At 40.6% G+C, this 15,956-nt stretch overlaps 1 protein-coding gene and 1 long non-coding RNA gene across 3 annotated transcripts; one reads left to right on the top strand and one right to left on the bottom strand.

Moving 5' to 3' along the window:
• Positions 1-5,320: 5,320 nt before the first annotated feature.
• Positions 5,321-15,777, bottom strand: si:ch211-214j24.15 (GTPase IMAP family member 8). 2 transcript variants are annotated; one of them, XM_015948377.3, is made up of 5 exons: positions 15,536-15,777; positions 14,765-15,451; positions 8,130-8,837; positions 7,389-8,033; positions 5,321-6,418 (listed from the first exon to the last, which is right to left on the bottom strand). In XM_015948377.3, exons 1-5 carry the CDS (start codon positions 15,558-15,560, stop codon positions 5,745-5,747), a joined length of 2,739 nt encoding a protein of 912 aa, XP_015803863.3. In that variant the 5' UTR covers positions 15,561-15,777; the 3' UTR covers positions 5,321-5,744. The 2 variants fall into 2 exon arrangements, with proteins under 2 accessions (XP_015803863.3, XP_054596206.2); XM_054740231.2 differs by having other exon boundaries at positions 14,765-15,735.
• LOC139069952 (uncharacterized) lies at positions 9,691-15,076 on the top strand. Its single transcript, XR_011520619.1, has 3 exons — positions 9,691-9,792; positions 11,325-11,412; positions 14,939-15,076. It is a non-coding gene; the product is annotated as an uncharacterized lncRNA (long non-coding RNA).
• Positions 15,778-15,956: the final 179 nt, after the last annotated feature.

The raw sequence follows: 15,956 nt of genomic DNA, 5'->3' as shown, positions 1-15,956 counted from the left end.
CACGGGAACTATCCGGTCAACACAAGCCCTGCTTTTAACTGTTTTGTTTTCTTATGAAAATTGTTGGAAAGAGATCAAATTTTCCACTGGTGTACGCAGGATGTCCGCTCAGTGTTAAAGCTGCATGTGAAGCAGATGTCATCTGAATTTTTAATCCAGAACTGTGTTACTTTTCCTCATCTGTGGCCTCTAGTTGTTGGGTTAATGATTTAATGAGCAAGACCTCCTGAGAAACAGACACATTTCCAAAACGGTGCTGGAATTTGGCCCACTGGAGTGTAGTTACCTCCTCTTAATTGTTTCCTGAACTTTGCCCTTGAGGTTGTTTCCTTGACCCGCCGTGTCCTGATGGGACAGAATGACAGACATGGATTTGGGAAGATGGAATAGTTGAAGTCTTTGTGTGTGTGTGTGTGTGTGTGTGTGTGTGTGTGTGTGTGGTTTCTCAGGGCTGGTCCAGGTGCTACCAAAGCAAAATATACCTCATTTACTTCTGACACATACTCCTCCATCACTTCCACATTAGAGGCCAGACCACTATTTTGGAGAAATGGTTTCTGCAGGCCATATGTGACGTAATAAAGTCCCAACGAGACCAAAGGTTCCCAGGTTTGTGTGCTATCTTCCGGAGGTGCAACCTCTCACAGCTTTATTTGTTCTGGTGGGGATGTTCACAAACTGGACCAAAGAGTAGAAAAACAAATCCAAGACTGTAAAGTGATGTTTTCACAATCCTGACTGTGTGGAAACACACTCCTAAACTGATGTAATACGAGCTGTGTTTGGTGATCAGAGCAGTTTGTGAAATTTGTAGTTTGTGAAATTTGTATGACAGAAAACTTCTAGCACACTTTTCTGTTTCCCAGACATCACAGAGGGGGTTTAGCATGAATTTAAATCATCTCTTGTGTTTTCCATCCTGGTTTCTAGCTTCTGCTCATCTCCCTTCCCAGTTTCCATCCTCCACCTGGTAAAATAACAGGCAGTGAAACGTGATACAGGGCAGCGGGATATGCTGGTTGCACTGCTGTCCTGCTAATGGAGATAGATGTGGACTCAGAATTGTCTCCTGAACAGACTCCACAATGCAGAGAGAGAGAGAAAGAGAGAATGGGGAGATCCATTTCTCCTGCCCCTCCTCCCTCTTTACAGACCTCCTGTAATGAGCGGGGAGGGCTGAGCGCTCAAGATTTGATTTGAGAGAAGGATCGTAGCCCATGAGCTGGAGCCCTGCAGAGAGGATGGGATGGCAGAGTGACAGTGGAGAGAGAATGAGCGGCAGGAGAATCGAGTGGAGGAATGACACGCTGACAACAGAGGAAGATAAATGAAAAGGCAGCAGGGAGGGAGAACGGAGGGAGGAATCTTGCTCAAAATAGGTATAATGCAAAAGAGAAAATGCCAAGATGAAGACTGATAGAGAAAAATAAAACATGATTGCAGACAAAAAACATGTTTGCTTTTATTCTTTCAGAAAGTCCTTTTCAAAATGTCACCTTCCCTTTGTGACTCTTACTGCTTCATCACAACCTTTGGGAGGTCCTGAGCTCCACTCAGATCAGCTGTCAGAGCCTAAGATGGGAAGTGTGATGAAAGATGCCTGATTCAGAAAACTACATATTAAAGCTGCAATGGTAAATTTGGAAAACAAATTAGCTTAAAACATTTTTTTCATGCCTCTTAACATTCTAACAAAGGATAGCTATAAATATATTATGACCTAGCTTGTTCTGTAGATTTGCTATAGCAGCTGGGATCAAAACAGGTGGTTTGGTAGGTCTGTTTTGTTTTTGTTGTTATTGTTGTTGATGATATTGTTGTTGTTGTACAATAAAAACATACAGCCATAAAAATATTGGGTGAATAACATTAGATATGCACAAAGGGTTTATTATGAAGCTCGCCATTAAAATAAAAACAGTCATATCAATAAAAAATAAGTCATTTCAGCAGTTATGCTGCACCAATAAAACTAAACTACCAAGAGAAAAGAAAAAATAAGGAAAAAGTTGAAAACTCAAGCAAAGCTTTTAAGTTTGAGTTGACAAATTTATGGATTGTTTTTAAAAATTTGATGAAGGTAAACTGGTGTGCCATGCATTTATACATCAACTTAATTCTCTGAGTGTTTCTTTTTGACCAAACTATAATAAACCTTTACTCTCAGTTAATTAGGAATGACAGGGTGTTTCATAAGAAGGACAATAAGAATATATTAAACAAAAAAAAACGTTGCAACCGTAGGAAACGCCTTAACAGAACCAAGCTTCGGTACGAAATTATATTGCTTTTCTGATCACTGCAATGCATTTCTTTAAATTTCTAAACATCTTGATTTCCTGAATCATATTTTCAAATTAAAACTAAAACTTGGCAATCTACGTGGAAAGCTAGGACTTTACCTTCAGTCTTCACCATTAAAGCCAACAAAAACCATATAATCTACTACATATTTTAAATGCAGGAATAAGGTAGAATTAAGCATGAAAACAGTGTTTAAAGGCCTCCTAGAATCATTTGACTTGTGTCTAATGTAGCCCGGACCATCTCAGACCTGCTTTCCTATGTAAATTATCAATGTTGTAGCGGCCACGGAGAAATGGTTCGTTCTGAGAAAAGTTGTTATCATAAGCTTAGACACACCACCTTAAATTAGCCACTTCAACATTGGCAGTGTTAGTGATTATGCTAACCACAGAGCTAATGCTAAAGCTAGCCTGAGCTACTGCTAACATCTTTGTTTGACAAGAGGAAAAAATAACTAACTGGACCAGCTATTATGACTTAGTGACATGGTGATGATTTCTGACTTGAGCAGTGTCAGTTAACCAAGAGTTTTGTCTCCCTTTGATTTTATTGACCAACCGACTAGCAAACTTTAGCTAATAAGATGCTGACAAATTAGCTTTTAATTTAAACCTTAATTTACAAGGCAAAAACGCTAAAATCCACCACAATCTATCAATCTCTGTGACTAAATTGAGATAACCCAATTTCAACACGGAAATGTCCAATATTGCTTTTCATGTAGAAAGCACTTAAACCAGTCAATAAGAGGACCTTTTGACCTCTCGAACAGTTCTGCTGTGACATATGTTCTACTATTTATTTCTACTGATTCAGCTTAAAGTAGCTTTCTGAAGTTTTCCCCTTTCAGAAATATGAATTTTCAGAAATCCATAAAAATGACTGTCATATCATGTACTGAAGCAATTATTCTTTTTTTTTTTTTTTTTTTTTTTTTTTTTTTTGCTAAGCATGCCCCCTGCCTCGCAAACCTCTGTGCAATAGGAAACTGAGCGCCGACCAGAACTAACCAATAGCGTTAGACTACTGCTTACATGCTTCAAATTTAAGGGTGTACCTCAGCTGATGCAGAGTGTCACGGTGTAGGAGGTGGAGACGCGGACCATGTGTGGATGAGCTGAACGGAGGAAAAAATGCAGGCTTCGGTGAAAGAAAAAATGGTTTAATGGCAGGATGGGATGAACAGAAACACCAACAGACAACAACAATGAACTGACAAAGGACAGGGGCAAAACAGGTGGTTTAAATATAGAGGGCTAATTAGGGAAACATGGGCAGGTAAACGAGGGACAGGTGAGAACAATAAGGGTAATCATGGCAGGAGAGGAACACAGTCAGGTTGGGCAGGGGCAGATCGTGACACAGAGTTGATTAACTTTTCATGGACATGTAAGTCTTTACAATATAAATATATGAGAACACAACTTGACATGAGATTAATAGAATAGAATAGAATTCAACTTTATTGTTATTGCACATGTACAGGTACAGGGCAACGAAATGCAGTTTGCATCCATCCAGAAGTGCTTTAGCCATGATATAGATGTATTACAATATATATTAGCAATAATATAGATGTGTAAGTATATTACAGAAATTGATCCATTACGTATGTTATAATGTACACGTTATGAAGTATGTTATGAATATTCTATTTCTATAAGTATGTACAGGCTAATTGTAGTTAATACAAGCAGTCCATGAGTTTAACGTGGGTCATATGTCAGGAGGCAGAGTTCAGGAGTCTGACAGCTGTTGGGAAGAAACTGTTCCGGTACCTGGTGGTCTTAGTCCGGAGGCTCCTGTAGCGCCTCCCAGAGGGCAGCAGGGTGATCAGTGCATGTGATGGGTGAGTGTGTTCTCTGATGATTTTCTCTGCCCTTTTCAGACACCGCTTCCTGTAGATGTCCTTTATGGCAGGAAGTGGTGCTCCGGCGATGCGCTGGGCAGTTTTCCCGACCCTCTGCAATGCCTTCCGGTCCCAGGCGGAGCAGTTCCCATACCAGACTGTTATACAGTTGGTCAGGATGCTCTCGATGGTGCCGCGATACTTGCAAAACAGCGTGTTTTAGCTGTTTGTTGGCTACAGAAGCACATTCATAAACAAGAAATGTGAAGTCGCCATCTTAAAAAAACAGATCGACTGACTATTTGTGTGATATGCTTGTCAGCCACTAGATGGGGCCATCGGATAAGAGAAATACTCTGGAAAGATACTTTCAGAACCCTGAATAAGTGAAAACAGATATAAAACTTTTAAACATCCAAACTCAAACTTCTTCACAAACTGAGTCATACACACACCCTCTTAATGTAGGCCTGATGTTCCCTTTAAAATATATTTAGGTCTGAGGGGTTTTACTTTGACCTCCTTCTATAGGAGGGATAAAACAATTCTAATGAACAAACTGTTTCATTTGTATTTGCTTTTTTTATATTTGCAAGAGGGGAAAAAAACACAGTTGCTAAAGCTGTCGCCTACCTCTTAGTGTTTCCTTAACTACGTATTCAAGACAACAGCCTTGAAAGCAGTGGACTGTTCTTTCTGACAGAGTCCTATCAGCTTCCATGTCTAAGTGTCTTTGTGTGACTCATTCGAAGGCCCTCGATAAAGTCTAGAGGTTGGAAAGGCCTTTTTGAATGAAAGCTCCACAGATGTATTGTTTCATCTGTTGAAAGAATAATGGGTTGCTTCATTTTTTTTGTTTTAACTTCTGTCAGAATCTTCTGTGTTTTGGAAGATAAACTGGAGACAAACACTTTTCATTTGAAGAGTTTAAGGCTCAAAGGGATCAACAGAATGCTGTTTTCTACCTAAAGCTTGTGCAATAGGAGTATAGCTCAATTTTTGGAGCCTGCCAAAGAAAGTTAGAAGGGTTTGCAAGTCCGAATGTTTAAAATGTTCATAACTCTGCAGTGATTTGTGTTACCTTTAGCCTGAAATGCCCCAAACACCCTGCTGTCTCCATCCCATTAAGTACAGGTGCAGTAACGTTGACTATTACAGCCTCAGGGAAGTCTACTGCATCTTTTATTTATCACACAGTTAATGTTTATGATAGTAAACACAATAAGAAAAGTGCTGAAGCTATTGTCTTGAATCACCAAAGAGAAGCAGTCTGAAGTAAAACACTACAGTCTAGTTTAGCGTACATATGCACCTCCGGGCCATATAAGCTACAATATCTTGGACATTTAAATGCCTACATTAGTTTCTGACAAAACTCTTAATTTAATCTCATCTAGCTAAGGATTAGGAAAGTTGTTAGTGAAAATAAAAGGTTGAACAAATCAACAGACTCACTCTACAACAACCTATTGTTATGCAACAGTGACATCTAGTGGTGACCTGCTATCAATCATTCTTGTTTGTGTTTCGCTGTTGCATTTAATTTCAGACAGGCAGTGAATTAGCAGGAATTAAAGGAAGTTATTTATCATATTGTATTATCATTCCCCTTTTCATTTTTCTTCTTGAGTTCTTGTATGGCGTTCCTCAGCTCTGCCAACTCACCCCTGATCTCCTCCAGGAGCTCCAGCTTTGAAAGTTTTTTATCAATAGATAAAAGCACCTCTCCTCCATCTTCCTTGGTGAGAGCAGCTTGCTCTGTGGCAGAATGGTCACATTCAGGGGGCTGAAATGAACCCATGGTTTGCCCCCACACCATGTCAAAGTAAGAGTCAATGAAGGCCTCCAGCTCATCCAGGCTGCTGTGGCCCCATTGGTCAATCAGATCCTGCAGGCCTCCAGACTCACAAACCCTCTGGAGAGTCCGCTCTCTCAATGCAGGATGGCAGAGGGAATGCAGGCTGATCCCATCGTCCTCTGAGGACACGCTAGGCTGACTCTGACATGGAACCAGCAGCATGGTTTGACATCTTCGTGAGAGCGTGAGGCTGTCGTTGTTCGGTCTCAGGAGGCTGTAGGGAAACCTCACAAGCAGGTCTGTTGTCCATCTCACTTCCTGTTTACGAACTGAGGCTGCAAATGACTTAAAGCTGTTTCTGTCCAAAGACGTGAACTCAGGTTGTCGTCTAGTTCTTCTCACCCTTAAAGCTACAGTCTGAGCAGCGTCTGAACTCTCTGAACAGGATGTGGAAGAATCGGTCACTGAAAGGGAAACACATGATATGGTTTAAAATGAACCCAGCCTGTTCTCCGTCAGAGCTCCTGAGATAGAAATCTGCTTGTCGCTCATTGGCTGAAGTGGCTCCTTCATCTGCTACAATAACAGCAAGTTATTAGTCACTTTTTATCAGTTACTTTCTATCCATATTAGCTTTTGTTATTTTACATGTTATATATTTTAACCCTCCAGTGTTTCCTCTGCTGAACCCTCTGTCTTGGGGCCGGTGGTCGGCAGCGGCGGCCGGGGCGCTCCTCGGGTAGTGCCCGGGCACTGGTGGGGGTCTCCGCCCTTCCTACCTGGGCTTCATGGGCCGGTGTCTTGGCTGCTGCCGTGGATCTGTTGCTGTCGAGGCAGATGGCTCCGCTGATTACCTGACCCATCTGAACTCAGCTCTGTTGTTCACATGTGTGTGTGTGTGTGTGTGTGTGTGTGTGTGTGTGTGTGTGTGTGTGTGTGTGTGTGTGTGTGTGTGTGTGTGTGTGTGTGTGTGTGTGTGTGTGTGTGTGTGTGTGTGTGTGTGTGTGTGTACGTTCACCTTGGAAATTGGTTGCGGGAGGGGAAGTGTAATTGTCAATTGTTTTATACTTGGGGAGGGGGCTGGGATGGGAATATGGGATCTATGGGGCCATTTTAATCTGTGAAGCACTCTGAGTTGCATTTTTTTGTATGAAAAGTGCTAAATAAATAAAGTTTATTTGATTTGATGTGATCTGAAGACTTCATGTGATCAGTGGCGCCCCCAAGGGGTGGCCAGGGGGACATTGCGCTTAATAAATGATACTAATCTTCTTTAGTCAAGAATTTAAATTCACAGCTAGTAAATAAATTGATTTGAATACATTTTGATAACACCTGGCTACAGTTAAATGATCCCAGCGTTACCACAGGGTACCACGGGGTAAAGTATTCGTTGTGCCATCCCAAAACTTTCACTGCCAGAAAGGTACTCACAGCCTGTAGACAGCTGGTGTCTGCAGCTCGTTTTGTTCTTCATGTGCATTTTTTCTGGTGTTGCATCTTCTGAATGAATGTTTTCACACATCTGGTCACTGCTGTGACGAACCGCCATCCTTTGTCCTAGCAGCATCTCCTCCACCAGCTCGATTAGCTCCCTAACCTGAGCTCCGTCTCCCCAGTTCCTGTTGTCTAAAACGTGGTATCGGTTCCCACAGCGCTCTACAAGCTCCTGCAGCAGGTGTCCTTCGCTCTCGATGCGTTCCTCGATGTTTGTGCCTCCCAGCCAATCACCGTAGCTGAACAGCACCATCGCTCTGCTCCACAGCTGGCCTCCCCCAGTCTCCAGCTGTTTCTCTAGGGCGTCTAAGTGGAGATCTGTGAATGAAGAGCTTATGTTGACAACCAGGAGGATAGCACAGGGTGTCATCAGGAGTTCAGAGGTCACTGGGGAGTATCCTGGAGTGTCTGTAACTGACACCAGCTTCCCAGTGATTTTACAGAGGTGTTCATGGCAGGAGACGGTTTGGGTGTCAGTGCTGAAGCACTTCCTGCTCAGGATGGTGTTTCCACATGAACTTCTTCCTGCTTTCCTGCCACCAACAAGCGTTATTCTCAGCTCTTGAAGACGATGTAGCTCATCTGTCAACAATAAACGTTGCACATTAGAGAATCAGAGCAGAACATTTTCAACAATTGTTTCGCTAGAGAAAAACATATTTCTTCTGCAGAACTCACCGAGCTCGCACTTGGCCTTCTGCCTCTGTCTTTCCTTCTTCATCAGCCTTTCTCTTGCTGTTTCTGCCTCTGACTTCATCCTCCTCTCCAGCTCCTCCAACTCTTTTCTTTCGATCTCATAATGCCAACCAATGTCACAACTCATCATTTCCTCGATCTTCCCGATCAGTTCTCGGACCTGAAATCCATCTCCTTTAGTTTTACTGTTCAGAACGTGGTACCTGTTGCCACACTTCTCAACAAGCCACCTCAGAGCCTCTCCCTCGCTCTCGATGTACTGCTCAGTGGTCGTTGCTCCCAGCCAGTCCCCAAAACTGAACAGCAGGATGATGTGACTCCAGATGTGCTGGCTGATGAGCTCCAGGTGTTCCTGCACTGATCTCCTGTAGGTTTCAGGGAAAGCTCGGTCGACACGGATCACCAGCAGAAAGACGTGGGGCCCCGGAGGACAGAGGGACAAACTGAGCACAATTTCCCTCCGATCATAGACGGACGTCTCATCACAGAAGTAGTTCATCCACCAGCCAGGTGTGTCCACCACAGTCACTTGTCTCCCAAACACCACGCCCTCTCCAACACAACACTGAGCTGTTCTACCAGGTTGCTGGCTGCTCTCTCTGCCCAGGATTGTGTTCAGAGCTGAAGTCTTCCCAGAACCTTTCGCCCCAAGCAGCACAAAGCGGATATCAGTAACGGGTCTTAACCTCTCTGCAAAAACAAAAGTGTGAATATTAATCAGAGATTAAGTTTAGCGCAGGCGTTTTAACAGATGTGTATAACTTTTTTTTCTTCTAAAAGCATTTCAGTGGAGCCTTTTCAAACCAAAGAGCATCAGGAGAACATTTTGTTATTTTATGTTTGTTTTCTTATTCGGTGTAAAGAGGATTCCATGCTTCCACCGGGAGAAGTATTGCGAGATATATTGATTATTTAGTGAAACATGAGTAAAAACTTCAGTTAAAATATTTGATTTATTTGAAAATCATTTAGAAATGTAAAAGTTTTCTCAGTTTCACTGCATGTCTGATTTTTGTTGGTTGGTTTTAAATTAACTGGATTCCTGTTTAGTTCTTCTCTTTTTTAGGTTGTTAAATATCTCAACCTGAACTTCTACCACAAAAAGATTTCTTAAGACTTCTATGTCTATTTTTCTCCCAGTAAAATAATTCCCCCTAATGCCACCAGGGGGCATAAGATCTGAAATGGTTGTTGTGCACAGACATATATATATATATATATATATATATATATATATATATATATATATATATATATATATATATATATATATATATATATATATATATATATATATATATATACGCTGACGTCATTAGGTCCGTTTTAGGGGGGCTTCAGCCCCCCTAAAATAATCACAAGCCCCCCTATCATTTTGGTTTATTTTATTTTTTTCAGTTAACTTTTTTTATTTGTTCACATCTACATGCTGAACACAATCATGACACGTGTAATTGGTACATGAGTTTTTCAGTCTGAAACAGAAATAATAATTAATGAATATAGAACTACACCGTCGCACACAGGAAGTATTAAGAAAGAACTTCCTCCACTTCCTTAAGCCCGCAGCTTTGTTGACAAGTCAGGGGGCGGGTCGATACAGAAAAACCTTTATATCGATGAGCAAACCCTGCTCAGCGCTCATGTAAGTCACTCAACATCACATTAGGGTAAGACAGCAACAGCAGCACACCGTTAATATTTCAAGGTTATAGTTCAGACGAGAGAGGAAAATGCTACCGCACCGACATGCTAATGCTAACTCCGCTAGCATGTTTACATGCCGCAAACCAAAATGAAAAGCTTTGATGTCAAGTAAAATGGTCGGAAAACTCCCCTGAAGTGACATGATTAATCACCCAGCCAGTTCATTGAGTGACTTACTGCCACCAACTTGAGAGTACAGTAATGAGTCTGCACAAACAGAACCTGCTCTGCGCTTGTGTGCAGCAGCTGCAGCCCTCTCTATGGGATCAATTCTGCACATGCAAATCTCTCCCTGCTCTCCTCAACAAGTAGCCTCTCCAACAGTCAATCACAGACAGCTCTGTTTTATCCAACCAAAGCATGTCCAGGAAACACTGCTTTACAGAAAAACACCAATTTAACAGCTTATTAAACTGCTTTCTGCTGCTGGTTAGCTACCAGTCACCATCCACTGCCTGCAAGATACTTTGTTGTAATTCATGTGTCATGATTAGAGTGACCATATTTGACTTCCAGAAAAGACACATTGCCTATTCCTAAAACTGTTAAATTGCACTCTTTTCAGTTAAAAATGACTTTTAATTTCAACATATAAAGTGTTTCTTCTCTGTTTGGTTAGACATAAATGATCCCTTGATGTGTAAAAGGAAGTGAACAGTGGAAATGTCCCAGTAAAAGAGGAGGGTTAATCAACCTAATTAAATATAATTATATAAAGTCCTCTTTATCTGAAAAAAGTGCAATTTTCCTGCCAGTATTTCCTGGACATGCTTTGATTGCATAATGGAGAGCTCTCTGATTGGCTGACGGAGAGGCTACATTGCTTTGTAAATTGCAAATTGAGCAACAGCAGGGAGATTTGTGCAGGCAGAGACGGAGTTGAGCATGCAGAGAGAGGGCTGCATACGACGTTGTGCTCTTGCAGATTGATCACTGCACGCTCCAGTTGGTGGCACAAAAATCACTCCACACTAAAAACCTGAATCAGAATCTGGCCGAATGTGTATATTATTGACCGTTTTTCTATATTATATATATATTTTCTATTATATATATATATAATATATTATAGGTACATATATGTATCTATAATATAGTAAACAGCCAGTTTTATATATGTCACATATATTCAAAAGCTACATCAAAACATATATTAAAACCTATATGTTTATGACTTCTTTCCATGTGGGTTGTCAATTGCTTAATATTTCCTATGTTTACCTATGGTAAAGAAAGGAGATATTGTACTCATCTAACTTTAACATAAATTTTGGCAGCTCGATGTGATGTTATGGAAAATGCCATCATCATGAGCAACCAAACATGGGCTATATTAGGCTAACAGTTGTCCATATTCTGTACCATTTATCCACCAATGGCTGTTTCAATTATTGTGAGTGAAAACTGAATGGTATAGTAGCATTTGTCTTGGCATTAGAAATTGAAAATGTTTTTCAATGTGTTGGCTAGATGGATATACGAAGATTTTTTTAAGAGAGTGAGTGAGGAACAGGAGAGAGACCAGGTGGTTGATGCTGAGGAGATCTGCATGGTCAAGGTCAGTGATCTACAGCGAAAACAGGGGCGAGTGCACCGTTATGAGCATTTACCTGAGCACAAAGTTCCCAAGCAAAATTGAACAGTTTTCTATTTAGGAGTGAACATGTAAGAGACATTGAGAAAAAAATAACTATAATTATCATCTGGCCTGCAACCTTATGTCAAGTTTTATCTGTATAGTTGACTTTCTGTATTATAAGTTCTACTACTTGCTGGATATTTTCATATATACTGTTATTTTGTCTTGTAATAGTTAATTATACACTCCTTTATTCCATATCATAGCAGTGTTATTCATATATTAAAACTGTCAACTGCACACTCATTTGGCAGAATAAAAGTTTGACAATTATTCATTTGTTCTTTATTGTCACATTTCAGTAACAGTTATAATTAAACAAGTTGTAAGTAAACAAATTAAATAAATGACTACAACATTTCCCCCTGTTAAGTGCAGTAGACTGAAATGAATAGCTTTATTTGGAAATATAACCTATCTCATTTTTAATGGACTTACATAAAATCTTTCTTCAACATAGACCCCACTAATGAACTGATTAAGTGTTATTTTTTATGAAAAGAAGAGAGAAAATGCACAAAAGTAGGAAAGGAAAAGAAAGTGATAAAATAATAGGTTTTGTTAAATGTTCTTCAGATAATGAATTAATTGACAAAGTTTTTGCAGGGTGTGACAAAAAACGTTCGAGGTCAAGCTCCTGGGGCTAAGCCCCCCCTATATCTCAATCCTAGTGACGTCCATGCATATATATATACCAAAAATTTCTTCGGCCCATCTGGCCACCCCTATCAAAATTTTCTGGAGGCGCCCCTGCTTATAGACAGGGTGCCAACAACAAGTCAAAGGAACGATTACAAGTAAGTTAATTACAGGTTTACTTAGACAAAAAAACAATGAAAAATGATGGAATTTAAAGTAGATGGTATGGTATTTTTAGCATATTTGGTTTAATTTTCTTTCTTTTTTTTCTCAGTTTGTACATTTATTGTTGAATCAAACGTATTCATTAATGATACCTTTTAGATCAAAGGATTTCCATGTCAATGTGAATGCCTCTATGTCTGTGTTTACTAGATGTATTTGGGCATTTTTTGATCTCGAAATAATAACTAATATTTTTATATCTGACAAGTTTGATTAGAAACAAGTAATTTTCAAACCCAAACTTGACAGCCACGGCACAAAGATGAATGTTTTTACATGGCTACTGTTCGTTTAGAAAGACTTGAACATGTTGTAGGGATCAAAGGAACAGCGCTAGGCTGGTTTAAATCCTATCTGTCTGACAGATTTCATTTTGTAAATGTACATGACAAATCGCCTTCATACTCCAGGGTTACTTGTGGAGTACCACAGGGTTCAGTGCTTGGACCAATTCTTTTTACTATATATATGCTCCCAATTGGTAAAATCATTAGACAGCATGGGATAAACTTCCACTATTATGCTGACGATACTCAGTTATATTTATCCATTGACCCTGATGAACCTAATCGGTTAGGTAGATTACAGGCTTGTCTTGAGGACATAAAAAATTGGATGACTCTAAACTTTTTGCTTTTAAATCAAGACAAGATGGAAGTTCTCATCTTTGGAGCAGAAATCCAGAAAAGGAAGTTGCTTAGTCAATCACCTGACCTGAATGGCATTACATTAATCTCCGAGAACAAAGTAAGGAACCTTGGTGTTATCTTCGACCAGGACATGTCATTCAAATCCCAGGTTTCACAAGTTTGTAGGATTTCCTTTTTCCACCTTCGGAATATTGCTAAGATTAGAAGCATCCTTTCCAGGAGTGATGCTGAAAAACTAGTTCATGCATTTATTACATCAAGACTGGATTACTGTAATTCATTACTCTCAGGAATTCCACAGAATATAGTTAAAAGTCTTCAGCTTGTCCAAAATGCTGCAGCTAGAGTTTTGATGAGAATTAAAAAGAGAGATCATATCTCTCCTGTCTTAGCTTCCCTATATTGGCTACCTGTTAAATTCAGAATAGATTTTAAGATCCTTCTTCTCGCATACAAAGCTCTTAATAATCAAGCTCCATCATACATCAGTGATCTGATTGTTCCATACGTTCCTAACCGAGCACTTCGCTCTCAGACTGCAGGTTTACTGGTGGTTCCCAGAATATCTAAAATTAGGATGGGAGGCAGATCTTTTAGTTATCAGGCTTCTCTCCTGTGGAACCAGCTCCCAGCTTTAGTCCATGAGGCAGACACCTTGTCTACTTTTAAGAATAGGCTTAAAACATTTTTATTTGATAGGGCCTATGGTTAAAATCTGATGTTAGCCTAAATCTGGACAAGTGGGGGAGTAGAGGGAGGTGGAGTGTACAGTCGTTAAAGACGGCTCTCCCTTGCCCTGCCTCCAACATGCCTCCATCTAAATAGGATAGATTATCCAGAATTATCTCTGTAGTTATGCTGCTATAGGCTTAGACTGCTGGAGGATACACTGACCACTTTTCACACTAGACTACTTTCTTCTACAATCTGCTCTTTAACTGTATTATTTTCTGCAATTTCAGCTGTTAACTTTATTTTCTCTCTAAGTGTTTTTCTCCTCAGAAGAAGCTACAATGACGTTCTGCTGAGCTGTGGTGGCCTCATGGAGGGGGCCATCGTCTAGCACACTGCTGCTAACCACTTAAACATTCTCCCTCTCCTGATAATAACTTTTTGCTTTCCTTGACGTTGGATGTGCTACTACTAGTTTACCCGTTTAATTATAGATCCACTAGGATAAATACAATAAAGGTTATCTCTCACCAAATATAATATTTACTAATAAATCACAATATAACCATAGACACATTACTTTGTCTGTCTGTGTGTGTGTGTGTGTGTGTGTGTGCGTGCGTGCGTGCGTGTCTGCTCTGTCTTCTCGATCCCCAGTGAGTCGTGGAGGATGGCTGCTTATACTGAGCCAGGATTCTCTGGAGGTTTCTTCCTGTTAAAAGGGAGTTTTCCTCTCCACTGTTGCTATATGCTTGCTTAGTATGAGGATTGCTGTAAAGTCACTGACACTAGTCAGTGACTTGATGCAATTTGCTGGGTTCCTTATATAGGAAACATTATTTCTGATTGGCTTAATGAATTGACCTGAATTGGAATGTTTATTATGTGAAGTGCCTTGAGACGACTCTTGTCATGATTTGGCGCTACATAAATAAAATTGAATTGAATTGAATACTGTAATTTGTTAAGGATGAAAGTACCAGCTAAGCATCATAAATGACATTAAAGTTTAAGTTGCATTTGCTTGATTTTAATTTTCTATGACAAGTGTTTAACAACTGATGGAGTTTTTCATTTTGACTCACCTCTCATAAGAGATCTGTAATATTTCATCCTTATGAATCTGATCTGAGCCCTCTCATCCACTCGTCTCCTCTCCTCTGCAGCTGCCTGCACGATGCTGTCCTGCATCTCAAACACTCTGTTTCCATTGTCTGTAACAAGTTTCTGTATCTTCACCAGCAGTTCTGCTCTTTTAGTGTCACCGTTCAGGAGGACACTGTGACACCTCTGTCCACATCTCTCGGTGAGCCAGCGGAGAGATTTTCCTCCTCTCTGCACAAACTCTTCTGCTTCTATGTGCTCCGACCTGTCTGCAAATGTGAAGACAACAATGCAATGACTCCACACGCCTTCACCGAGCAGGGACACATGCTCCTCCACAGATCTGCGACGCCTCTCTGAGAAGAATGAGCTGGCTTTCACTGTGATCAGAAACACATGAGGGCCTGGTGAGCACAGGCACAAGCTGGCTGTGATCTCCCTCTTCACCAGCGGAGACGTGTCCTCAGCCGTGAAGTCGCACCACCAGCCGGGAGTGTCCACCACTGTGACCCAACGTCCAGTCACCACTCCCAGCCGTCGAGAGCAAGACGTCCTCTCCTTTGTGACAAACTCCTCTTTGGCCAGGATCAGGTTCCCCAGAGAGTTCTTACCTGAGTTCCTTCCTCCCAGAAGAACAATTTTCAAATGGGAAGCACATAATCCAGTCCCTAACCCACACAGGAAGAACAAACATGCCTCAGTAGGAATACATTCAAAAATCATGACAAATACAAGGATTTACAGACACTTACATTCTGACAGCTTGCTGTTCGCCATCTCAGATTAAAACCATCTTACAAGAAGCTGATTTCTAATCAAACATTCATCTTTCATCTGTGTTCTGGTGTTTGGCATTAAAGTTTGCTGCTGACGGAGCGACAGCAACGATTTTACGACTTTATGAGTACAAAGGTCCTCTCCAATGAGCAGTCAGGCATAAACGGGCAGGAAGATCCACACCTCTCGATGAATCACAAATATATGGAAGCCCATTATTATGAGATGCTATATCATTATTATGAGATAGCTAATTCATAATTATGAGAAACTTTTATCTGAGTGGCGGGAATGGGCTTCCATACAAATTACTGAAATATGATAATGTAAAAAAGCATCCAGTAATCTACCTTATTACTGCTGATTTTTTAAATGCGATTATTTGGTGGATCTGTA

The sequence above is a fragment of the Nothobranchius furzeri genome, chromosome 5 (assembly GCF_043380555.1).
Source record: "Nothobranchius furzeri strain GRZ-AD chromosome 5, NfurGRZ-RIMD1, whole genome shotgun sequence".
NCBI classification, from domain to species: Eukaryota; Metazoa; Chordata; class Actinopteri; order Cyprinodontiformes; family Nothobranchiidae; genus Nothobranchius; species Nothobranchius furzeri.
This window is presented reverse-complemented; position numbering and strand designations above follow the sequence as displayed.

Coding starts and splice junctions, on each gene's coding strand:
- si:ch211-214j24.15 (XM_054740231.2), bottom strand. CDS start 15,506: ATGATTTTTGAATGTATTCCTACTGAGGCATGTTTGTTCTTCCTGTGT. Junction 8,838..14,764: donor TTACAGATCTCTTATGAGAG/GTGAGTCAAAAT, acceptor TTGTTTTTGCAG/AGAGGTTAAGACCCGTTACT. Junction 6,419..7,388: donor ACACCAGCTGTCTACAGGCT/GTGAGTACCTTT, acceptor TTTCCCTTTCAG/TGACCGATTCTTCCACATCC.